Source organism: Mesoplodon mirus (genome assembly GCF_964341445.2).
Source record: "Mesoplodon mirus genome assembly, chromosome: 1".
NCBI lineage: Eukaryota > Metazoa > Chordata > Mammalia > Artiodactyla > Ziphiidae > Mesoplodon > Mesoplodon mirus.
This window is the reverse complement of record NC_138976.1, coordinates 83425925-83453021: the sequence shown is the minus strand read 5'-3', so window position 1 is coordinate 83453021 and position 27097 is coordinate 83425925. Positions and strand designations below refer to the sequence as shown.

Here is a 27097-nt window from a genome sequence, read left to right as displayed (position 1 = left end):
CTAAGGAAGTCCAGCCTCATTAGAATTAGCAAAATCGAGTTTCATCAGGTGATTACACAGAGACATCAACTGTCTCTTAAGTATACAAATTTTGCATATTGTTAAAAATCATATTTTAAGCTTATAGCTTTTATACTGTATATGAATGATTAAAGAGTTGATAGGACATTGATAGCTGCAGTCAGTTCAGATTTTTGTCATTAGTTCTATGTTGAAATAATTAATTACAATTTTCAAAATTTAGCAGGTTGAAGTCAAGTTGATATTTAAACATTAATATTAATTTGCAAAACAGAATTTTAGTTGGTTTATATATGATTATAGTATAGTCATTGATATGCGATTATGGGATAAAAGGTATGAAGACATATTGTGATAACTTCATTACAAAGTAATACATTTTCTCTTGCCCACTCAGGTAATTTAATTAAGTTCAATCGCAAAATAGCACTCTAATTCACAACATAGTTTCATATCTTTATCCTCATTTCACAGTAGAAAGCTGTGACATATGAAAATACACTTTTAAGACTCTTTTCTGGGCTTTCCTGGTGGCGCAGTGGTTGAGAGTCTGCCTGCCAAAGCAGGGGACATGGGTTCGTGCCCTGGTCCAGGAAGATTCCACATGCCGCAGAGCGGCTGGGCCCGTGAGCCATGGCCACTGAGCCTGCGCATCTGGAGTCTGTGCTCCGCAACGGGAGAGGTCACAACAGTGAGAGGCCCACATACCGCTAAAAAAAAAAAAAGACTCTTTTCTTTGTCAAGGCTCTTTTTAAGTTTGGTATTTTGCAATTTCAAAGCACTTTTCTTTCAACTCAGACTTCTCATTATGTTTGGTATTTGTTACCCACATTCTAAAAACCCAAGATACAAAAATTTTAATTGGTTTCCTCAAAGGCCAAAGAAAATATCAATAACAGATTCTACTAGAATAAAGTTCTTAAGATTGTGGCAAAGCCACAAAACTACTCCAAACATAATTCCCTCCATTAACTAATTATGTTTTGTAAAGAGATAATAGTCGTACAGTACAACCATTGTTTTAATTCTATTTTGAAGATGGATTTTAAGTGTGAAACCACATGCATTTAAAACTTTTGTATTTAGGGATGAAAAAACAGAACAAAACACCCCCAAAGTCTAACAAACCTAACACTACCATTCAAAGACCAGTGCAGAGAAAATAACATTTTTCATTTGCAGAAAATATTTTAAAATCTCACATATTTAGTAGGTATGAATAGAACACTCTTATGGGGCAATTAGACATTTTGGATACAAGACTCCAGATTAAGCAATGACCAAGCAGACTGCTGTCAGGGCTTCTATATTGCTGTTCCCAGGTAGATATTTAGGTAAATCATCCACCAGACAAAAGAATAAACGTAAAGTCCCTAAATTAAGTGTGATTCATATCTTTTTTTTATAAATGAGCAAGAAGGTAAGCTCATATATTCAGTGATCAATGAATGCAAAAATGAAAGATTTTAAGTTAATAAATGAATAGGAGTTCATAGAATACAATGGAATAAACATAGAATCTTGAAAGAAAATCAGGTGGTGTTTCTAGGGAGCAAATTTTATTAGGTAGGATCAAATGTACTTACATCCCTCTCTGCATTTTAAGAGAAGAACTAAATGCCTTATTTCTGAAAATAGGATCAGGACTGAAGTCAGGCATCTGATTCAAATACCCCCTCTGACACTGACCAGATGAATAATGTTTCACTTTGACCTTTCTTTGAAAACATGATGTGCAGATTTCCAATTAAGGTACATTATGTAGCTTTAATCATAGCTACCAACATCACATCAGCATGCTAGGTGGCAAAGATAAGATATTATTTGTACAGTGACATAATAAAATACAATATAGCTTTACCCTTTTAAATGGTAACACATCAGATATCACTTTATATACTCAAAAATAAAAAATAAAAACACCACATTTCAAAACCTTTAGTTTCAGTTCAACACATGGCATGCTTAATGGTTTCAGCACATCTAATGCTTTTTAATAAGTGTTAAAACTGAAAGCAAGACAGGTAGGTATTAAAAATATATTGGAACATCTTAAAATTACCAGCCCTAACAGTGGAAATAAAATGACGGCGATTAAAAGTAATAAAGGTTATTAAAAGTTAAGGGCCTTTGAGGCTAAGAAGTCATGTTAGACTGTCAATTGTTTTCCCCATGGTGGGAAATCAGTTAGAAATTAAAAAAAAATCTAGTAGTTTAGTTGTGGTCAAAGAAAGAGTCAGTGGAGGATGGGGAGGTTTCAGCAACATGCTGGTAGAAAAAAAGAGACTTACATAGTCTGGGAGGGCAGTGAAATGGAAGGCGTGGTAACCTCGCTCACTTAGTTGTCATTTTTGATTTTCAATGACATTTTTTTCATTCTTTCGCCTAGTAAAGATGACAGAAGTTCCTAATTTATTATCTGACGTCTATTCCTGTTCCTAGATTTAAGAGAGTTTAACTGTAAAATATCAAGTCATCATATCCAAATACAGACACTTTGAAAAAACTACAGCACCGATGTTGCATGCATTCAATTATACTTCTCATAACTGCATCCGCAAACCAGAGATAAGGACATGGGGGAAAGATTCAGCGAGCACAGCCCAGGAGGCTGGGGGAGAAAGGGGAAATCTGCAGGGTCTTCAGATTAAAGCAGTAGGAGGGAGGGGCTCGTAACAAAGAGTCACGTTCTTCCTGAAAGGCTGTGAGCCATGGATTCTAGAAGAATGCAGAATTCAAGTCCTCTGCATGGCTCTAGGATCCATATACTCTATAGGTACAAACAGAGCTGGTCAAAATGTAAATGGCACTCCACAAGAGAGATTCTCTCATTAGATGCCTTATGCTGCTCAGGCTGGGCTGCATTTTAGATGATGAGAGAAGGATCATTGATACTTTTATAAACATGAACCTGGCAGATGGGCTGGGCTTGAGTGAAGGGATAAAAAACTGCAGTGTAAATTTCTGTTCTGTGGGTAAATCATAGCACAGTCAGATCAGATCAGGCAAAGTCATGGGGTCCAGACGTTTCCTTCTAATTCTCCTCTTTGGTTGCACTTCATTCAGCATGTGTTGGGCTGGCCTGCTGAAGGTGCGCAGGAAATATTTGTGAATAAATGAATGAAGAGACTGCATAACTTAAATTCCTTGAAGAGAACCACCCTGATGGGGAAAACCCTCAATTCTACAGCTGATTTGTACATTTTAAGGAGCACGAGGGGGGTATTAAAAACAGTAGAAAAGAAAAAAATAGGAAAGACTTATCGTAAGAGCAAAGGGAAAAAAAAGGAGAAAGAAGTAATATTGAAGAAACCCCCAAACAAACAATTTAATGCCAAAGTCGTCTCCAGGCACTGCAAATGTTGCTCAGTAGCAAAATACTGGAATTTGGATTTTAGTTCTGTAGTGGCAAATACCACATCTGTTCATGTGGTCTCATACAAATACTTTCCTATTCTCATGCATAATCTCAGATTCTTTGCTAGATGCATGATATTTATTATTAAAGAAACTATCTCTGGAGGAGGTTTAAAGTCAAAAGGTGTCTGAAATTTAGCTAGGATTATTCACAGGATGAACAAATCTAAATAACATCTAGTTCGTTTCCATAGGTGTGCATTCGTTGGATTATGTTTATTTTGAAAAACAAATCTTCTGCAAGATATTTTAACTCTAAGAGATTATTATTATTATTGAAGAAGCATCAAGACAGAATCATCTTAGTTCAATTAACATTGTTAAAAATGAAGGTACCATTAGCATAAAAATGTTGATGAGTGGCTTCCAGCTTTGGGGCTGGCTTTACTGTGAACTGATCTCAATATAGGATCGTTTATAGAGTGTGACCATAAGGAGAGCACAGAGAAAGGGGAAGAAAGTTCTCTGCACCCAGCTCATCAGTATGCAACTCTGCTCTCAGAGAAACACACAGAGGAGCCAGTCCTTCAAGGGCAACTTCCTCGCCTGAATGCAATCTGTCCATGCAGTCAACGAGAAGCCAGCAGCTGCTTCTGGAGGGAATCCCCTTCCAGGAGCCAGGAATCCAGGCCCATAACACATGTGGGTAAGAGTGGTTCAAGTCTGTCTTGAGAGGAGACCCACACCAGTCTAGTTCCTATAACATCTGGCTCTGTCCTCTGCTTCGGATGGACCACACATGGGTAGGTCTGAAGAAATGTAAGGACATTGTGTGAAATGCACTTGGCAGGGTTTGGGGAAAGACTGATCTGTAGGGTGTTGGCTTCTCCAAAGTTATCAGTGAGAACTAAGACTACCAAGTCTATTGATGGCAAGACCCCAAAACCTAACTGGTTGCTACTCTGAGCTGCTTCTGCTTTACCTGATGAGAAGGAAATTCACATGTTCATACTGATGGCCCCACTGCAGAAGAGTACCTGCCAAGCAATTTATGAAATTCTGGTGGTTTCAAAAAAAAAACAAAAACCCACTCTTCAGACAAGTTAAATCGCTCAACATGAGGTCACAACAGCAAGCCCAGGGAAGCACAGGTGTTTTCAGATTTGTTTCATACCTACATCTCACTCAGCGTTAGGCCTAAACCAAGTGGTAAGAGGGAGTGCACCCAGGGCTGCAGGCTTCTGCTTGCAGGCAACTTCCGTTTTCTCCTAAGGAGAAACATTTGGCCATGTGTTCCCGCTAAGCAAGGCCTGCAAAAGCTGGCTGACCTAATTTAAAATATGAGCTCTCATTGCATGAACCTGTTCCAAGCCTTCACTATTTTTTGTTCGTTCAGATCTTATTCCATAAAAAGTCAGCCCATCTTTTTCCAGTCCTAGTGACCTGCATTCTCTCCTTCCCGGAAGCATGTCACTTCTCCTGCTAGCCTCTGCCTTAATCACTTTTATTTGTGGGACGCTAGGGAGGGGATGGGAATGCTTCGAGTAGGGAAGAAAATAACTCTTAAAAAATCCTTCTTATTATGATCATGTTTAGATGAAATATGGGGCTTGCCATCAACAAAATTACAGAACAATTCCACTGGGAGTCCAGACGGTTCAGGGTAATTCATCTATGAAAAAGTGAACTTTAATTGTTACTCTTGGCAGCAATCTAAGAGAAGAGTGAAATATTATACTAAATATTGCCACGTGCAATAGTAAAATGCTCTTTCCTCCCTGCCAGAAGCAGTGTATGGCCCCCTTCAGACTCAGGTTTGGATCTGGTGATTTAGTTTAAATCCTCGGCTTCCCCCTCTCCAAAACCAACAGAGGTTTTCAAAAGAGTTGCATTTTTTATTAGAACCATTTGCTCTTTTTAAGCTGCCAAAAAGGAGTAAGTAAAACTAAGACTTTTATTTGGGTTAAAGTTGATTCCTCAGCTTCATTGAGGTCAATGTACTTAGTCTGTGAACCTTCTACTAAGAAGTTCATTGCAGTGTTGAACCAGCCAGTGTTTTGATCCCTTCTTCCCCCCTCCCCAAACCCAACCCCTTGGCTGCCTGGATTTATATAGTCGGGGCTGGAAGCATGGGGAAGCTAATCAAAAGGAAACATACATATGGCAAATTACATCCTGGATTTTCTAGAACAATTGAAATTTCAAATATTTTTTATGCTGTACATAACATTTGCTATTCTGGAACTAAGTGTCTTGATTTGGGCTTCAGAAAATGTGATCCCAATAGGTATTTACAATGCTTTAGATTAAAAGCTCTTTGAACACTGCTGCATTATATAGTTTACAAGCACAGAAAGGTATTTGATAATACTCAAAAGCAGAGGGACATTCTTTTTTTCTAAAAGTGAAGTCTTCAGTGAAGATGTTAATCAAAGAACTCTTTTATATGGCGCTGGTTCCCTGGCATATTGACAGGTTTTGGCAAAGCATGATTAGTAAGCTGCTTGCAAATAATTTTTAAAATTACACTTTACATTTTCAGCATGAATATTTATATACATTGGGTATAATACACTAAGGATATATTAAAATCATATGTAAGATAGCCTATGTAGATAATATTATTCAGCTTCTAAATTGTTTCAGTTGGGGAAGTTAGGGCCCAGAAAAATTAAATGACTTGCCCAGGATTATTCAGCTTATTACCAATGATCTGAGGACCAGAACCATAATTTTTAAGTAGATATTCCTTATGTTACAGAATACTGTTTTTCATCCATAGGGATATATACAAAGATTATTTGGGAGTAAATTTAAGTCTGCAAGTACAACAAAAAGTAATCTTTGTTGTAACTTAAATTAATGGATTAAAATTTAGATTATCTGAAACCTGAGTAAAGATACTACACTATAGGACATCTGCTTTATATAATTATTTTCTTTTGACTATAGCATATGTTATGGATGACAATAAACAAAATGGCTACCATTAGTAAGATAGTTTGAGGGAACTAGAATCCCTATCAGCCATGGGAAAAATAGTCAGCACTTATTATATCCTGTGCACACTTGCCTAAGACTGCGCATTATAAAGCTTCATAAGAACTTTTAGTTTATGTAAAGTAATGTCTTAGAATTATGCCTGTTTTTCTGTTTGTGGAAGGTTTGAAAAAAAAACAACAAAAACAAAATATGTAGAAAAGCATAGCCTAGCAACTAACAGTGCTACCCTCAAACGAACAAAAGATACCAGCTATTATTAACTGGAAGTAATCACTCCAGAAGGTAAGGAAGTTTTAAATACATTGTTACAAATACCACTCAGATAATCAATGACAGCAAAGAATAAACTAATGAGGAGCCCCATAGGTCGACAATACTTGGAAGTTGGTTACCTTTAAAGAAACTGACCTATGATGTGGGAAGCCAAGGAAATCTGCCTTAAATGTGTTGTTTTAATTTAAAAAGAAAAAAGAAAAGGAACCTGCCTTTTTTTTTCCTATGAAGAGGTCAAGCTCTTCCTGTGTCAGTACAAAATTTAAAGTTTCTTTGGATGGGTTCTATTTCCTGCTCTCCATTTAAAATGGGGGAAAAATAAAAATATTTTGCCTGTGACAAAATATGAAAGAAGTTCTCACCCTTAAAACCAGCAGCATTGGTTTTCCAGTCATTAGCGTTCAAATGTCCTGCACGGGAAGTCCTTACAATAACATGCTGCACGTCTCTCCAGGTCAGAAACGGACTGGGGAAAGACAAGGTAAGAATCATTGTACCAAAAAAAAAAAAAAGATGGGGGAAGCAGAGAGTCACAAGCAAATTAAAAAAGCAAAAGCAGAAGGGCAAAGTACTAAAAACAAAGGGTCAGCGATTTGGGTTTGGGATAAACAAATGCCAAATGCCGCTCTTGTTCTCAACTTGGAGAAGTGACATTAGTCTCAGGGAGGCAGAAAATGTAACCTTTAATTTGAGAAATAATGTGATATTAGTCAGTGTAAGTTTTTAAAAGGGTGAAGATTTCCAGTTTCCTCAGCAAAATGGCTCCCAATTCTGGCCCTGTCATCCTTCGTGTAGACTCTTGCATCATCATAAGAAAATTACAACAAGCTAAAATCAAAACTGAAGGGCTCTTGAACATTCCTTGTTCAGTTGTTTAGCCAGGCACTTGATTTTAATTTAACAAAGAACTTAGCAATGTTAACCATTTTGGATGGATGTGTGGGATACAGAAAAAGTCTCAACTGAAACCAAGTCTTCATTTTCAGTGTTCTCAAAGGAAGAGGATGTGGTACAGAGCCCAAAACTGGGTACCCAGGCACAGAAAACTATGGGAGTGTCTTAATTTGCAATAAATAGTTATTAAATTATTGGATACCTATTTCTTATGGCTGTTGGCACTGAAGATCACAAAGACACTACTGAATGGGAGATACTTTCATCAAGGAACTGCAATACTAATAAACACACAGAAAACAAATCCAAGTACATATACACAGTTTTTTGTTCTCTTTCAAAGAACATGTTATTTACTAAAGGCATTTGACTGGGTGCATGCATGAAATTCTCTAATCAGGATACTTATTCAATTCAGTCTTGAATGTGAGGTGTGACAATTTTTTTACTTAACTAGGAAATACGGCAACTTATCATGCATCTTGTGTAGTTATTTTCTTTGCTTCTCATCTGCCACCTTCATTTTAGAAGGATATTTGCAAATGATGGGTCGGAACATTTGGAGGAGGAGAGACAATGACATGCTACCTTCCTAGAAGTGTGACAGGGGCATGTGGTAATCTCTGTACCCCCTCGTATGGGCATGTATGCACACTGGTATCTCCCAGGCAGAGGGAGAACGTGGTATCTTTATAGCTAATTTTCAATGATGAAGCTGCACACTGCTTCACTTGATACTACATTTTCCTATCACACTCAGCATATACGTGTTTTTGAGGGTGGCCTCCTAATGAGAGGGGGCCCAGTGATCAGATTATGGTTCCTTCATTTTCTAGGTATGTGAAATTGACTTCCCAAAGTGTCAGTTTCCCCACTTAGAACCTGGATGTTAATATCTACTTTTCTTCGTTGAACCAACTGAATCAAAGTATAGTTGTCCCTTGAACAACGCGGAGGTTAGGGGCACCAACCCCTGAGCAGTCAAAAGTCTGAGTATAATTTATAGTTGGCCCTCCGTAGCCACGGTTCTGCATCCATATATTCAACCAACAGTGGATCATGTACTATGTATTTAGTGAAAATAATCTGCATATAAGCGGACCTGTTCAAACCTATGTTGTTCAAGAGTCAACTGCCATGCCAAGTACTTAACCTTGTTCCTGGTGCATAATAAACCATTGTAAGTGGTAGACAGTACATCATTTTGCTAAAGTAAGAGCCACAGCTCCTATTTAGTGGTTTGAAAATGAAGGAGATGGGGAGAGAAAAGTACTACAGAGTTCTTATACCTTTTTGTTACGTTCTCAGATTCCAAATAAAAGAGAAATATTACTGCCATTTTCAAAGTTTCCATAAGGGACAAGATAGGATCTCGACTGTTTTGTAAGGTTGCATTAATAGAAGAACTTATACGAAGGGATTAAAACCCATCCACATGAGTTTGAAAGATATGAGAACAATGGAAGCAGAATTATTTTTGTTTTGATACAACACTTGTTAGGAGCCAACTTTAGGACCTGACAAGGCACAAAACTCTGAATAAAGGGAGGGAGGTTGTGTGATGGATCCCAGGAGGCACAGAAGTTTTGCTTCTAAAACAGTTGGCATGATTTGGCCCTTAGCTGGCTAATAATGAATCCACAACAAAATTTAACAGAGTCCATGCACTACAGTCAGGAAAATTAGGAGAATGAGTCCAGGGAAAATTCTGAATGCTACTCTCAACATAAGACATTCTAGCTCTGCCTGAAATGTGATGCTAATCTCCATTCCCTTTTCCAGTGTAGTTACTTGGGTGAGGGGTGAAAACAACAACAGAAAAGCTCAGTCTGGAAAGACATTCCAGCCCCTTATTTATGGGAAAGCAAAATCCTCTCAAGTGAACATGTATGTTTTTATTTTTTCATGAGCAAACAGCAAGACCCCTAAAAGTACACTTGGATGTGATAAATATGTCTAACTCAACCTTGTAATTTTAAAATAACATTTAACACACAGTTAAAACTTTCACATTTTAAATGTTATCCTTCAGGGAAAAAAAAAAAAAAGAAAGAAAAGAAACAACACAAGTTTCCCTGTTGCCTATCACCAGGGCAAAATTCCTTTAGAAATATCAAGCACAAGGTTCTGACCATTGGGAAACCATTTCCCTAGTGACCCTTAGCTCTAAAAATAGAATAATAATAACAGAACAGGAAACACTTATCTTGTAGCTTAAGCAGTTGTATTCAGGCAGATTCAGGAAGCCTCCTGCATTCAACTCAGTCTGAAGAAATGAGAGTTACTTGCTCTCATGCTGAGTTGCACAAACTAATTCTTCTTGGAGTGCTTGTAATTAGAAGGGAGAAATTACCTTCAGGAAATTGAAACTACACATGGAAAGGGGGCATTCAGATAATTTTACTGTGACATTTGATAATGTACAACTTCAGAAATGAGTTAATTTCAAAATTTCCTGAATTTCACCAAAATAAAGGGAGAAAGATAATATGGGAAACCAATGGATTTTTGAATCAGTGGTGTTCCTACCTGTGGGAGGGTAATTAATTATAGCTCAGGAAACAGCCATAGGTTAAGTGGCTAGTATCCTGAGAGGACTTTTATTTATGGGAAAGTCTGATTCACACTTTATGACCTATTTGTATTTATGCTCACAGGGATGATGTAGGAATGAAGAAGTCATCGAACGTGGGGTAAACCACATACAGAGTGAAAGAAGAGTGCCCTGTGCCGTGAACGCCACAGTCCACGATGGTAACATAGGACCTCCTAAAACTTACCCCCTCCTGCCAGTTACCCTGGACCCACACTCCAGTGGCCTCTGAAAACCAATACCCCTTTCACCGCCAAAGCACCAAAAGATTTGGGGCAAATAATAATGAAAAAGGCCAAAAGTCTAACCAACCTAGAAAAAAAGAGCAGTTTCTCTCAACTCTGAGCCTGGTGACCACCAGTCTCATAATAAGCCACCAGGAGTCATGCCACATACCCCTCAGGTTTCTTCCTGGAATTATTGACAGTTACCCCTGAATAACAATACACACTAAAAGGTCACATTTACAAATGCCTGCAAAATGTGGCTAGTTAACAATGACCTTTCAAGGCAATACAACATACATGATTTTCTGGGGACTCCTGTATATATCATCTTTTCTCGTAAAGAAGTTTTGCATCCTTTGATGACCACAAAATAATAACCAACATTTAGTGAACACTTGGTCAGGGAGAGGTACTGTAGGTTGTATATGTACTATGATTGTGTAATCTAAAAAAATCACATGATAGAGGTAAAATTTTTATTCCCATTTCATAGATGACAAAAGTGAGGCTTTGAGTTCCACACAGTAACTCAGGGACCTATAGGTAGGTCGTGGTAGAGCTACAATTCAAACCAGCTGCACTTGGCTATGATGGTATGCTATCAATCACTGTTTAATACCATCTCCACATGGACCCATAAAGGTGAAATGAATGTACACACAGTGGCTTGTCAGGTGGTTCTCTAACAGCTGGATCAGGAAGCCAAGTGTGGCATGTTCTGTCCTCATGGTCATACAATTTTTGTGCCCATACTCTCTCTCAACTCAGTTGGCTGAGTTTTGTTTGCCACAGAATTCAGGAGATTCTTGAGTCCTAATTTGATTTTCAGGTTCCAAAGGCCTAACTTTGGCACATTCTATCAAGAAGGTAAACAGAAAGATACTGAACTAGGAAAAATCATACTCTTTTTTTTTTTTTTTTTTGGCAGTACGCGGGCCTCTCACTGTTGTGGCCTCTCCCATCGCGGAGCACAGGCTCCAGACGCGCAGGATCAGCAGCCATGGCTCACGGGCCCAGCCGCTCCGCGGCATGTGGGATCTTCCCAGACTGGGGTACGAATCCGTGTCCCCTGCATCGGCAGGTGGACTCCCAACCACTGTGCCACCAGGGAAGCCCCATACTCTTTTTATAAAATAATATTTTATACTAGATGTCATAACATTGTATCTTTTCTTAACATTTGCTATGAACTTGCCTGACACGCTCACACTTGGATGTGGTTTAAAGCCTGATTAGGTAACTCTTCTCCAGTAAGGGAACCTCAGCTGAACCTCATCTCAAATACTTCTAGTCTCCAGCTGCAAAAATAGGATCATGAACGACACAATCACGACCTGGTGTTTGTATTACATTTTTGTTCTGAGCAGTTCAAAGTATCCATGGGCCCAACAACAGGTTTTAGAAGAAGCAGGACATATCCCAGGGGAGACATTCTGTCTAGTGCTTCTTGTTGGACGTCTAAGTGCAACTGCTAGCACTTAAAAAAAAAAATCCCTCCCAAAGAGTTTTCCCAGATAATTCTGCACACTTGTGAATAAACCTGTACTTGGTGGTCCTTAAAAACAAAGACCAATTTTAAATCCTGAGTGACTGATTCACCTGCATTTATTAAAGAGAAAAAAGAACTCACCTTCCCCCCCAAGCCCCCAGATGGATCTATCATCATAGGCAGTTTAAGGACAACTGATAAAAGGAAAAACGAATACACATCTTATTATAGAAAAAGAATAGATCAATAAGAGGAGCAATAGCGAATCCTGATAATGAAAACCGTTTCCTAAACAGGACAATCATCTTTAAATACAAGAGTGATTCCATCTAAAGCAAGGATGAGCGATTATGTGAACCAGACCTATAGGGAAACAGCATGAGCAATCAGCAGTCATCAAATATCCAACTTACTAGTCAACCAAAAATTCAAGGCCAAAGCAGTCTCCTTTTATGTTTCTTAAGATTGTGTAAAAGAAAAATGGGAATCAGTAGCCAGAAAATGAATGCTATTGTACAGATGCTAAATAAGTCAGCAATTATGGGAAAGGATTCATTGTGAGCTGGACGAACCAAGATGAGGCAGAAGTGTTTAAAGCCTGTAGAGATTGAGGAAAAACATTACTCTGACTGCAGCCAGTGTGTGCCAACAATGATTCAAGAATAAAATACAGACCTTTCAACAAAGGAAACCAATCTTCTTTTGTCAGGTAATGAAGAGCCCAAAGGGATCGCCAGGTGGTGAGTCCCACTACGAGCAGGAGTGTATCCCTAATGGGAGTGCGTTTGTTCTGTGTTCTATATTAATTCAAAAGTCCTGGGTCTAAAGCTGGGTTGCAGTAACAGAAAACACAGTTAATAATACCTCCAGATTTAGAAATATGATTTGTATTGGTGTCACCAGGATCCCTGCTTATGATCCATCCACACCTGAATGAAAGCAGAAAAGATAAAAGAAAAAACTGGTTTGAGATCACCTAAGTCAAATTTTTATTTTACTCTTTTGTGAAACCACTCACTGATTCCCTGAATTTAGTCTAAACCAAAGGTGTGGAAATTTGGTTTATAAACACACTTAAGATAGGCCCCAATTTACAAAGAAAAATTCTGTCATTTAAACTGAAGTGCTTTCTTTCCATTATAAATCCCAGCTTATCTGTAGGATTTGTCATTATACCTGAAAGACATCAATTAAGTTTTCTGCAGCCTTAAAAATGATTATTTGGTTTGTAAGCTCAATAATCATTTCCTTGAAATACTTCGTTATGTAAATGCTTATGAAATAAAACCTGATGAGTGGTCAGCCAGAGGTACACTAAGTTGAGATCACAAGCATTGAAATCAATTCATGATCATGGAACTTTCTTTCCACCTGCTCTTATGGTACACGCAATTCCCTCTGAGAATACTATCCTGAGACTATAAATTCTGGCCATTCTAAAGCCCTCTCTCCTAAAAGGAACCCTCTTACACTGTTGGTGGGAATGTAAATTGGTGTGCAGCCAATTTACTATGGAAAACAGTATGGACGTTCCTCAAAAAACTAGAAATAGAGTTGCCATATGATCCAGCAATCCCACTCCTGGGCATATATCTGGAGAAAACTCAAATTCGAAAAGATACATGCACCCCAATGTTCATAGCAGCACTATTTACAATAGCCAAGACATGGAAGCACCTAAGTGTCCATCGACCAAAGAAGATGTGGTATATATATATATACAACGGAATGTTGTTACACAGCCATAAAAAAGAATGAAATAATGCTATTTGCAACAACATGGATGGACCTAGAGATTATCATACTAAGTGAAGACAGACAGAGAAAGACAAATATCATATGATATCACTTATATGTGGAATCTAGAAAAATGATACAAATAAACTTAATTACAAAACAGAAATAGATCCACAGACATAGAAAACAAACTTATGGTTACCAAAGGGGAAAGGTTGGGGTGGGGGAGGGATAAATTAGGAGTTTGGGATTAACATATACACACATATATAAAATAGATAACCAACAAGGACCTACTATATAGCACAGGGAACTATACTCAATATTTTGTAATAACCTATAAGGGAAAAGAATCTGAAATGCATATATATACGCACACACACACACATATATATATATGTATATATAACTGAATCACTTTGCTGTACACCTGAAACTAACACAACAGTGTAAATCAACTATATTTCAATACAAAATAAAAATTAATTAAAAAATAGGCCTCTGTCTTTATGCAACCATAACCTGGAATCTAAATCCGACTCTTATTTTTGTCCCAAATCTTTGAAATTGTTTGAAGCAGACCAAATGTGTTGGTATGAGAGCTTCCTCCCTAAGTTTATCCTGGTCAAGCTGGGAGAAACTCAAGTCTGGGAAAGAAACTGGAGGACACAGCTCACTCCCCCTTTTCTGCTAATTTTGTAGGCTACCTAACACTGGGCATGAATAAATACATAATTCTAAGCTAACTGACCTTGTCCCGCAGAAGGACACTGTGGCCCCCATTATTTATTTCTAATTAAATTAAAAAAAATTATTTATTATTTTTGGCTGTGTTGGGTCTTTGTTGCTGTGCACGGGCTTTCTCTAGTTGCAGTGAGCAGGGGGCTACTCTTCGTTGCAGTGCATGGGCTTCACATTGTGGTGGCTTCTCTTGTTGTGGAGCACAGGCTGTAGAGCGCACAGGCTTCAGCAGATGCAGCACGTGGGCTGACTAGTTGTGGCTCATGGGCTTAGATGCTCCACAGCATGTGGGATCTTCCTGGACCAGGGCTTGAACCTTGTCCCCTGCATTGGCAGGCGGATTCTTAACAACTGCGCCACCAAGGAAGCCTTCTAATTTAAATTTGTTCTCAAAATAATAATAAACATAGTTTCTAATCACATGAGAATGGTATAGATTGGGCTTTAGAGTCAGGAAGACTTGGGGTAAATTATGACCTGCTACTTAATAGGTCTGTCGCCCTAGTAGACTATTTACTAAAATTCTCTGGACTCAGTTTCTCACCTGAAATGTGGAGACAAATTCATTAGCACAAATTCTTGGTTGCAAGAATTTGAGGTAATGAATATAAAGTGCCTGGCACATGAAAGGCTCTCAAAGACAGCAGTCATTATGATTACTTGAGATGAACAACCTATCATCCCAGAAAAGTTCAGAAGAACCACTTTCTGAATTTATACTAGCATCTGATGAATTGTCATTTAATTAAGCTAAGTTTTCCTCTATGCTCCTAAATTTTAATAGTATGTTTTTTAGTTTCTGTAATAGATGAACATAATAGCATCTTCAACACCTTGGTATATTTCTGCTTAGTGAAATAATAATGCTACTAAGATGTGTCAAAAGCTCTGGTTTTAAAACCTGATGGTGGAGGCAGCAACTGGTTGGGAAAGAACTGTTTGCACCCGCTGAGATTGTAACAAACCCTCTCTATTTGTGGGAAGATCTTCCCTTTTGATGGTTGGCCATTGATGTGATGTTGCAAAGGATGGTGAATTGTTCCTTGGTTTGATATCCTAGTGCTTTTCAAGTACCAAATGTTAGGATGAAGACTTTGAATGTACTTATTTGCTTAACTGAAATACCAGACTGAAGTGTTTTGAAACTTTTTCTACATAGTTCGAGGATCTGCAGAGTTCTCACCTCAAAAGCCAGCAGGTGAACCCTTGGACAGGCAACAAAAAATATTTGGTTGCATCTCTGTTATCACTATTATTTTAAATTACTTTACAGCATTTTTCTCTCATTATTTTTTTCCTATTAAGTACAAAGAATTAAAATGATCCTTTTCTACATGCTTATGTTTTTAAACAAACGTTTTCAAAGTTCAGCTTTAATTTTAAACTTAAATGAAAATGTCTAAGCATTTTGGATTCTAGAATTTTAAGTAAATGTTATTCTATTTTAGACACTCCTGGTTCATTATGTAAACTCCTAGCAATCTTTTTAATTATTAGACTTCAATAATAACGAAAAATATTTTTCAAAAATTTCATGCTACACACACACACACACACACACACACACTCCGAGGAAAAGATCAACTGAGATGAATAGAAATCTATTACAACAATTTTGGAGGTATTTTAAATCACCCTATGGCTGATGTGACTGGACTGAAAAAAATAATGTTTAACTTTCTCATACTTCACATTAAGAAAACAAAGCTGGCTTGTCACCTAAAGGAAAGTAGAGGGAATAAAAGTAACAAAACCCCTCAAACCTCAGCCCTGTTTCCCTGTCTCCCAAATTAAAGACCCAAGACATTAACGGGCTAAAAATGCAGGTACATAATTCCCTACCGGACAAGAACTCCTTTTTCATTTTCAAGGCAGCCCACGTATTAACTCCGATATCTCTCCTGTCCCTATTATCAGTGTCTCAATTCCCAGAAACTGTGGCAGAAAATAGAGGATAAATTCCAACTTTCTTTTCTATTGCCTCCCCTACTCTATATGTTGGGATGCCAAAATCATGTCTTTCCAGTGAGGGGTGCACAAGAGACAGAGTTGTGACTAATAAAACATAAGTGGGGGCTTCCCTGGTGGCGCAGTGGTTGAGAGTCCGCCTGCCGATGCAGGGGATACGGGTTCGTGCCCCAGTCTGGGAGGATCCCACATGCCGCGGAGCGGCTGGGCCCGTAAGCCATAGCTGCTGAGCCTGCACATCCGGAGCCTGTGCTCCGCAATGGGAGAGGCCACAATAGTGAGAGGCCCTAGTACCGCAAAAAAAAAAAAAACAAAAAAAAACCAACATAAGTGGGAGTCTACTGAGCATTTCTGAGAAAGTCTCTGCTTTCCTACCGCAGGCACTGCCTAATCCTCCTTCACTCTTGCCTTCCTCTTTTTACCTGAATGTGGATGTGATGGCTGGCACCGCAGCAGCCATTAAGAAAAAGTCAAGAGATAACACAGACTTTGGCCTTGGTAGCCTTGAGCTTCTGAACCAACATCTTCACTTGCGGATTTCCTGTTGTACCAGCCACACTTAGCTATTAAATACAATTCCTAAAATATGTATCTCCAAAAGTACAGAGTATTAGATAGCATTTCTTGAGTACTCACTGTGTGCCAGGCACCTTGTGAAAAGTACTCAATATTTCATTTATTTCTCACAACAATCCTATGAGACAGGTACTATTATTTTTTTTATTACTAAAATAAGGAAATCAAAGCAGGGAAAGTTTAATGACCCTGTTAGGGTCACATGATTAGCAAAAGCTGAAATTGGCTATAGGCAGTCTGACGTCAGAGCCCTAGGTCTGACCTATTCCATCACCATGTTGTCCTGTACTAGAGAAGGCGCCAAAAGGGGAAAAGTTAGGGTAACAATCATTGTAGGGACTGGCCAGCAAACCTCCAATTTTTATAGTAGGAGTAGGAAATGATCCTGTCCTCACTCAGCATCCTCACTTTGGATGGATCTCTACCAGCATCTCAGAGTTGACTGGGGTTTTGTCCCTCATCCCACAATTCAATGGCAGATTTGAGTAGGTCTGTGCCTGGATGCTAGTTAGAGCAGTTCATCATCACACTCTTTTTGAAGCCAGAGTTTCTCACTGAGAATTAAAAAAAAAAACACAGAATAGAAACAAAGAAAAAGAAAGGAAGGAAAACAATTTTTAAGGTAAAAGAAGCATAAGAGAAGAGTGCAGGATGGTCCTTCAAGATGGCGGAGAAGAGGTGGAGATCGCCTTCCTCCCCACAAATACATCAGAAATACTTCTACATGCAGAACAACTCCTACAGAACACCTACTGAACGCTGGCAGAAGACCTCAGACTTCCCAAAAGGCAAGAAACTACCCCCCATACCTGGGCAGGGCAAAAGAAAAAAGAAAAACAGAGACAAAAGAATAGGGACGGTACCTGCACCAGTGGGAGGGAGCTGTGAAGGAGGAAAAGTTTCCACACACTAGGAAACCCCTTCAGGGGCAGAGACGGGGGGGTGGGGTGGTGAGGGGAAGCTTCGGAGCCCAGAGGGAGAGCACAGCAACAGGGGTGCAGAGGACAAAGCAGAGAGATTCCTGCACAAAGAATTGGTGTGGACCAGCACTCACCAGCCTGAGAGGCTTGTTTGCTCACCCGCCAGGGCGGGTGGGGGCTGGGAGCTGAGGCTCAGGCTTCGGAGGTCAGATCCCAGGGAAAGGACTGGGGTTGGCTGCCTGAACACAGCCTGAAGGGGACTTGTGCGCCACAGCTAGCAGGGAGGGACCCTGGGAAAAAGTCTGGAACTGCCTAAGAGGCAAGAGACCATTGTTTCGGGGTGCGCAAGAAGAGGGAATTCAGAGGGTCACCTAAACGAGCCCAGAGATGGGCGTGAGCTGCAGCTATCAGTGTGGACCCCAGAGACGGGCATGAAACGCTAAGGCGGCTGCTGCTGCAGCACCAAGAAGCCTGTGTGCAAGCACAGGTCACTATCCATACCTCCTCTCCCGGGAGCCTGTGCAGCCTGCCACTGCCAGGGTCCCGTGATCCAGGGACACCATCCCTGGGAGAACACATGGCGAACCTCAGGCTGTTGCAATGTCACACTGGCCTCTGCCGTTGCAGGCTTGCCCCGCATTCTGTACCCCTCCCTCCCCTCAGCCTGAGTGAGCCAGAGCCCCCTAATCAGCTGCTCCTTTAACTTCCTTCTGTCTGGGTGAAGAACAGATGCCAGAGGGTGACCTACATGCAGAGGCAGGGCCAAATCGAAAGCTGAACCCCAGGAGCTGTGTGAACAAAGAAGAGAAAGGGAAATCTCTCCCAGCAGCCTCAGGAACAGTGGATTAAATCTCCACAATCAACTTGATATTCCCTGCATCTGTGGAATACCTGAATGGACAATGTTTTTACTACTTATTATCATTGTTGGATTTGTTTATTGGTTCGGTGCTCTCCTCTTTTTTTTTATTAAAAATTTTTTTATTAATATTAAAACTTTTTTAATAACTTTATTTATTTTATTTATTTTTCCCTTTCTTTCTTTCTTTTTTCTCACCCTGTTCTTCTGAGCCATGTGGCTGACAGGGCCTTGGGGCTCCAGCTGGGTGTCAGGACTGAGCCTCTGAGGTGGGAGAGCCAAGTCCAGGACACTGGACCACCAGAGACCTCCTGGCCCCATGTCATATCAATTGGCGAGAGCTCTCCCAGAGACATCCATCTCAACGCTAAGACCCAGCACCACTCAACGACCAGCAAGCTGCAGTGCTAGACACCCCATGTCAAACAACTAGCAAGACAGGAACCCACCCCCACCCATTAGCAGAGAGGCTGCCTAAAATCATAATAAGGTCACAGACACCCCAAAACACACCACTGGACATGGTCCTGCCCACCAGAAAGACAAGATCCAGCCTCATCCACCAGAACACAGGCACCAGTCCCCTCCACCAGCAAGCCTACACAACCCACTGAACCAACCTTACCCACTGGGGGCAGACACCAAAGACAATGGGAACTATGAACCTGCAGCCTGCAAAAAGGAGACCCCAAACACCATAAGTTAAGCAAAATGAGAAGACAGAGAAATATGCACAGATGAAGGAGCAAGGTAAAAACCCATCAGACCAAACAAATGAAGAGGAAATAGGCAGTCTACCTGAAAAAGAATTCAGAGTAATGATAGTAAAGAGGATCCAAAAACTGGGAAATAGAATGGAGAAAATACAAGAAACGTTTAACAAGGACCTAGAAGAACTAAAGAGCAAACAAACAATGATGAACAACACAATAAATGAAATTAAAAATTCTCTAGAAGGAATCAATAGCAGAATAACTGAGGCAGAAGAACGGATAAGTGACCTGGAAGTTAAAATAGTGGAAATAAGTACTGCAGAGCAGAATAAAGAAAAAAGAATGAAAAGAATTAAGGACAGTCTCAGAGACCTCTGGGAAAACATTAAACACACCAACATTCGAATTACAGGGGTCCCAGAAGAAGAAGGGAAAAAGAAAGGGATTGAGAATATATTTGAAGAGATTATAGTTGAAAACTTCCCCAATATGGGAAAGGAAATAATGAAGTCCAGGAAGTACAGAGAGTCCCATACAGGATAAATCCAAGGAGAAACACACCAAGACACATATTAATCAAACTATCAAAAATTAAATACAAAGAAAAAATATTAAAAGCAGCAAGGGAAAAGCAACAAATAACACACAAAGGAATCCCATAAGGTTAAGAGCTGGTTTCTCAGCAGACACTCTGCAAGCCAGAAGGGTGTGGCAGGACATATTGAAAGTGATGAAAAGGAAAAACCTACAACAAAGATTACTGTACTCAGCAAGGACCTCATTCAGATTTGACGAGGAAATTAAAACATTTATAGACAAGCAAAAGCTAAGAGAATTCAGCACCATCAAACCAACTTTACAACAAATGCTAAAGGAACTTCTCTAGGCAGGAAACACAAGAGAAGGAAAAGACCTACAATACCAAACCCAAAACAATTAAGAAAATGGTAATACAAACATGCACATCGATAATTAACCTTAAATGTAAATGGATTAAATGCTCCAACCAAAAGACATAGACTGGCTGAATGGATACAAAAACAAGACCCGTATATACGCTGTCTACAAGAGACCCACTTCAGACCTAGGGATACATAGAGACCGAAAGTGAGGGGATGGAAAAAGATATTCCATGCAAATGGAATTCAAAAGAAAGCTGGAGTAGCATTACTCATACCAGAAAAAATAGAATTTAAAATAAAGACTCTTACAAGAGACAAAGAAGGACACTACATAATAATCAAGGGATCATTCCAAGAAGAAGATATAACAATTGTAAAATTTTACGCACCCTACATAGGAGCACCTCAATACATAAGGGAAATGCTAACAGCCATAAAAGGGGAAATCGACAGTAACACAATAATAGTAGGGGACTTTAACACGCCACTTTCACGAATGGACAGAACAATCAAAATGCAAATAAATAAGGAAACACAAGCTTTAAATGATACATTAAACAAGATGGACTTAATGGATATTTATAGGACATTCCATCCAAAAACAACAGAACACACCTTCTTCTCAAGTGCTCATGGAACATTCTCCAGGATAGATCATATCTTGAGTCACAAATCAACCTTCTGTAAATTTAAGAAAATTGAAATCATATCAGGTATCTTTTCCGACCACAACGCAATGAGAGTAGATATCAATTACAGGAAAAAAACTGTAAAAAACACAAACATATGGAGGCTAAACAAAATGCTACTAAATAACCGAGATCCTTGAAGAAATCAAAGAGGAAATCAAAAAACACCTAGAGGGCTTCCTTGGTGGCGCACTGGTTGAGAGTCTGCCTGCCGATGCAGGGGACCCGGGTTTGTGCCCTGGTCCGGGAAGATCCCACATGTTGCGGAGCGGCTAGGCCCGTGAGCCATGGCCGCTGAGCCTGCACGTCTGGAGCCTGTGCTCCACAACGGGAGAGGCCACAACAGTGAGAGGCCCACGTACCACAAAAACAAAACAGAACAAAACAAAACCTAGAAACAAATGACAATGAAAACATGATGGCCCCAAACCTATGTGATGCAGCAAAAGCAGTTCTAAGACAGAAGTTTATAGCAATACAATCCTTCCTCAAGAAACAAGAAAAATCTCAAATAAACAACCTAACCTTACACCTAAAGCAATTAGAGAAAGAAGAACAAAAAAATCTCCAAAGTTAGCATAAGGAAATAAATCATAAAGACAAGATCAGAAATAAATGAAAAAGAAATGAAGGAAATGATAGCAAAGATCAATAAAACTAAAAGCTGGTTCTTTCAGAAGATAAACAAAATTGATAAACTATTAGCCAGTCTCATCAAGAAAAAAAGGGAGAAGACTCAAATCAATAGAATTAGAAATGAAAAAAGGAGAAGTAACAACTGGCACTGCAGAAATACAAAGGATCAAGAGAGATTACTACAAGCAACTCTATGCCAATAAAATGGACAACCTGGAAGAAATGAACAAATTCTCACAAAAGCACAACCTTCCGAGACTGAACCAGGAAGAAATAGAAAATATAAACATACCAATCACAAGCAGTGAAATTGAAACTGTAATTAAAAATCTTCCAACAAACAAAAGTCCAGGACCAGAAGGCTTCACAGGAGAATTCTATCAAACATTTAGAAAAGAGCTAACACCTATCCTTCTCAAACTCTTCCAAAATATAGCAGAGGGAAGAACACTCCCACAGTCATTCTACAAGGCCACCATCACCCTGATACCAAAACCAGACAGAGAGGTCACAAAAAAGAAAACTACAGGCCAATATCAGTGATGAACATAGGTGCAAAAATCCTCAAGAAAATACTAGCAAGGAGAATCCAGAACAAATTAAAAGGATCATATACACCATGAACAAGTGGGATTTACCTTGAAGAATGCAAAGATTCTTCAACATACAGAAATCAATCATTGCGATACACCATATTAACAAACTGAAAAATAAAAACTATATGATATTCTCAATAGATGCAGAAAAAGCTTTCAAAAAATTCAACACCCATTTATCACAACAACTGTCCAGAAAGGCATAGAGGGAACCTACCTCAACATAATAAAGGCCATACACGACAAACCCACAGCAAACATCATTCTCAATGGTAAAAAACTGAAACCATTTCCACCAAGATTAGGAACAAGACAAGGTTGCCTACTCTCACCACTATTATTCAACATAGTTTTGGAAGTTTTAGCCACAGCAATCAGAGAAGAAAAAGAAATAAAAGGAATCCACATCAGAAAAGAAGAAGTAAAACAGTCACTGTTTGCAGATGACATGATACTATACATAGAGAATCCTAAAGATGCTGCCAGAAAACTACTAGAGCTAATCAATGAATTTGGTAAAGTAGCAGGATAGAAAATTAATGCACAGAAATCTCTTGCATTCCTATACACTAATGATGAAAAATCTGGAAGAGAAATTAAGGAAACATTCCCATTTACCATTGCAAGAAAAAGAATAAAATACCTAGGAATAAACCTACCTAAAAGGGCTTCCCTGGTGGTGCAGTGTTTGAGAATCTACCTGACAATGCAGGGGACAAGGTTTGAGCCCTGGTCCGGGAAGATCACACATGCCGTGGAGCAAGTAGGCCTGTATGCCACAACTACTGAGCCTGAGCTCTAGAGCCTGCGAGCCACAACTACTGGCCTGCGTGCTACAACTACTGAAGCCTGTGCACCTAGAGCCTGTGCTCCACAACAAGAGAAACCACCACAGTGAGAAGCCTGGGCACTGCAATGAAGAGTAACTATCACTCACTGCAACTACAGAAAGACTGTGCGCAGCGATGAAGACCCAATGCAGCCAAAAAAATTAAAATAAATCAATTTATATAAAACAACAACAACAACAAAAACCTACCTAAGGAGACAAGATACCCATATGCAGAAAACTATAAGACACTGATGAAAGAAATTAAAGATGATACAAATAGATGGAGAGATATATCATCTTGGATTGGCAGAATCAACATTGTGAAAATGACTATATTACCCAAAGCAAGCTACAGATTCAGTGCAATCCCTATCAAACTACCAATGGCATTTTTCACAGAACAAGAACAAAGAATTAAAGAATTTGTATGGTAACACAAAAGACCCTGAATAGCCAAAGCAATCTTGAGAAAGAAAAACAGAGGTACAGGATCAGGCTCCCTGACTTTAATCTATACCACAAAGCTACAGTAATGGCACAGCATGGTACTGGCACAAAAACAGCAATATAGATAAATGGGACAGGACAGAAAGCTCAGAGATAAACCCATGCTCATATGGTCACCTTATTTTTGACAAAGGAGGCAAGAGTATACAATGGAGAACAGACAGCCTCTTCAATACGTGGTGCTGGGAAAACTGGACAGCTACATGTAAAAGAATGAAATTAGAACAGTCCCTAACAACATACACAAAAATAAACTCTAAATGGATTTCAGAACTAAATGCAAGGCCAGACACTATAAAACTCTTAGAGGAAAACATAGGCAGAACATTCTATGACACAAATCATGGCAAGATGTTTTTTGACCCATCTCCCTGAGTAATGGAAATAAAATCAAAATTAAACAAATGGGACCACTTCAAAGCTTTTGCATAGCAAAGGAAACCATAAACAAGACGAATAGACAACCCTCAGAATGGCAGAAAATATTTGCAATGAAGCAACTGACAAAGGATTAATCTCCAAAATATACAAGCAGCTCATGCAGCTCAATATCAAAAAACAAACAACCCAATCCAAAAATGGGCAGAAGACCTAAATGGACATTTCTCCAAAGAATATATACAGATTGCAACAAACACATGAAAGAATGCTCAACATCATTAATCATTAGAGAAATGGAAGTCAAAACTACAATGAGGTATCACCTCACACCAGTCAGTATGTCCATCAACAAAAAATCTACCAACAATAAATGCTGGAGAGGGTGTGGAGAAAAGGGAATCCTCTTGCACTGTTGGTGGGAATGTAAACTGATACAGCCACTATGGAGGACAGTATGGAGGTTCCTCAAAAAACTAAGAATATAACTACCATATGACCCAGCAATCCCACTACTGGGCACATATCCTGAGAAAACAATAATTCAAAAGGAGTCATGTACCACAGTGTTCACTGCAGCACTATTTACAACAGCCAGGACATGGAAGCAACCTAAGTGTCCACTGACACATGAATCGATAAAAAAGACGTGGCACGTATATACAATGGAATATCACTCAACCCTAAAAAGAAACGAAATTGAGTTATTTGTAGTGAGGTGGATGGACCTAGAGTCTGTCATATAGAGTGAAATAAGTCAGAAAGCAAAAAACAAATACTGTATGTTAACACACATATATGGAATCTAAAAAAAAAAAGGTTTCTGAAGAACCTAGGGGTAGAACAGGAATAAAGAATAAAGACACAGACATAGAGAATGGACTTGATGACATGGGGAGGGGGAAGGGTAAGTTGAGACAAAGTGAAAGAGTAGTATGGACATATATACATTACCAAGTGTAAAGCAGAAAGCTAGTGGGAAGTAGCCACAAAGCACAGGGAGATCAGTTTGGTGCTTTGTGTCCACCGAGAGGTGTAAGATAGGGAGGGTGGGAGGGAGACACAAGAGGGAGGGGATATGGGGATATTTGTATACGTATAGCAGATTCACTTTGTTATACAGCATCAACTAACACAACAATGTAAAGCAATCATACTCAATAAAGACGTTTAAAAGGGGGGGGGAAGAGAAGAGTGCAAAGGACAGGAAAAACAAAGGAAAAGAGAGAAGAAAGCAGTAGAAGAAAAACAACAATAATATGGAGTCCATGGAAAAGATAGTGCAGAAGGAATCAATCAATCAATCAATAAAGCAAGTTGAGATATCAAAATAGAAGCCTAGAGAAAGCAAGGTTACAAGGAGTATAAAGTGGTATTAGCAAAAGCAGAGTTTGCACTGCAGGGAGTAAAGTGATACAGATATGGATATATTGAGTGGATGTAGAGAATTGAAATAATGGATATATTGAGTGGATGTAGAGAATTGAAATAATGATGTGGAATACAAATGTAAGAACTTTCCACAATTTTTTTTTTAGGAAAATAATGAAGAGATGACAAGGAAAGACAAAATGATAGATTTGGAAGACAGAAAACAGAAACCTACTTCAGGATACTAGCTTTGTCTTCCTCTGAGGACTGATACGTACTGAGTCTTTACTCACCAGATGTTCTATTTGGTGCTTTGTATACCTTACTTCACTTAATGTATATAGAACAATCCCATGAGGTAGACAACATCATTACTCCCTTTTTACAGATGTAGAATCTAAGGCTTCAAAAGGTTGAACATCTTTCCCAAAGTCATATAACAGTGAGAACTAGAATGGGACTTTGAAGCCAGGTCTCTTAGACTACAAAGCCCAAGCTCTGAAACCCCATGGCAGACTTTATCAACAATCAAAATCACGCGTGATTTAAGATGTCCAAGGGAGGCTGAAAGGACACAATATATTTCAGGAAATATTAAGAGCTGCATCCCATAGACTCATCCTAAAATATATAAATAGGTATACACACACACACACACACACACACACACATATTCATTACAAACACAAATGAAAAGAAAGCCATTCGAGGATTTAAAAAACAAAACAAAATAGGATTTATCTCTTAAGACTTTGTCGGCAAACCTCATTTCAGGAGACATTGAAAGGTCAGAAAAAGCTATTGAAATGAACCCAAGAATTTTATACTGAGCTCCTTGTCCATCGTGAGTAAATGCAGAAGACACACATCTGCAGGGCTGAGAAAGTATACTAACCCACCTTTCTACAAACACACACTCTGAAAATCAAAATAAAACAAATAATTTAAAGAGCTATTTCAGCTGATGAATAAAAACATCCAAATTAAAAACCCTAGAATGGGTTGTTGTTAGTAAGACTTACTGATGGCTCTAAGATAAATTAAACATAGAGTTGATCATTGTTTTCACACAATTCTTCTGAAAAGAAAAGAAAAATAATGATAAGAAGTAAATTAACTAAAATAGTCTGTTGTGTAAATCCAAATTATGAGATTAAAGATGGAGAAGTGAGTATAGATGGGAGAAGTAAAGCAAATGTAAATCAAGTTCATATAGCAAGGAGTCAAGAGATAACTTCTTTCTTATAAGATAAATATTTATTTTAAAATACCACTACTGTATACTTGAAAAATGACATTTTAAAATTATTAAAAAGTGAAATTTCTACCTAAAAAATAAGATATAAAAACTAAACATTAAAGAATGGGCAGAGATTTTTCCATTACACACACATACACACACGAATGGATGGCAAAATTAGTTGCAAACAATATAGCATTTTAGACAGAAACACTGAAAAGGACAAGAAAGTATAATTTAGCTCTACTTACCATGAATATCTAACAGTATAAAAGTTGTGCATCAAAATATATGGATCAAAGACTTTAAGATAAAAGAAGTAACTGATGGAACCACACTATTGTTCAGATAATTTAATCAATTTATTTCAGGAGAAAAAATACAAAGGATTTGTTTACATAATAGATATAATTTAATAATATTAAAATATATGTCCTACAAAGAGCAACTTTTTCACTTAAGTATTCATGGATCACCTAAAAAGTTTTTGGAAGAAAAACTGAAGGTATACTAGGCCAAAAGGAAATCTCAATAATTGCCCTAAGGAAAAACAATACCTCTCAAACCACTAGTGC

The 27097-nt window shown here is 38.7% G+C and overlaps 1 protein-coding gene across 2 annotated transcripts in view; it reads right to left on the bottom strand.

Annotated features, from left to right (window-relative positions):
* PCSK5 (proprotein convertase subtilisin/kexin type 5) overlaps positions 1–27097 on the bottom strand; it is a 456450-nt gene that overhangs the window by 208000 nt on the left and 221353 nt on the right. For both annotated transcript variants that reach the window (XM_082614748.1, XM_082614749.1), the window contains exon 10: positions 7017–7120. In XM_082614748.1, the coding sequence (XP_082470874.1) occupies positions 7017–7120 (104 nt within the window). The remainder of the gene's footprint in view (positions 1–7016; positions 7121–27097) is intronic.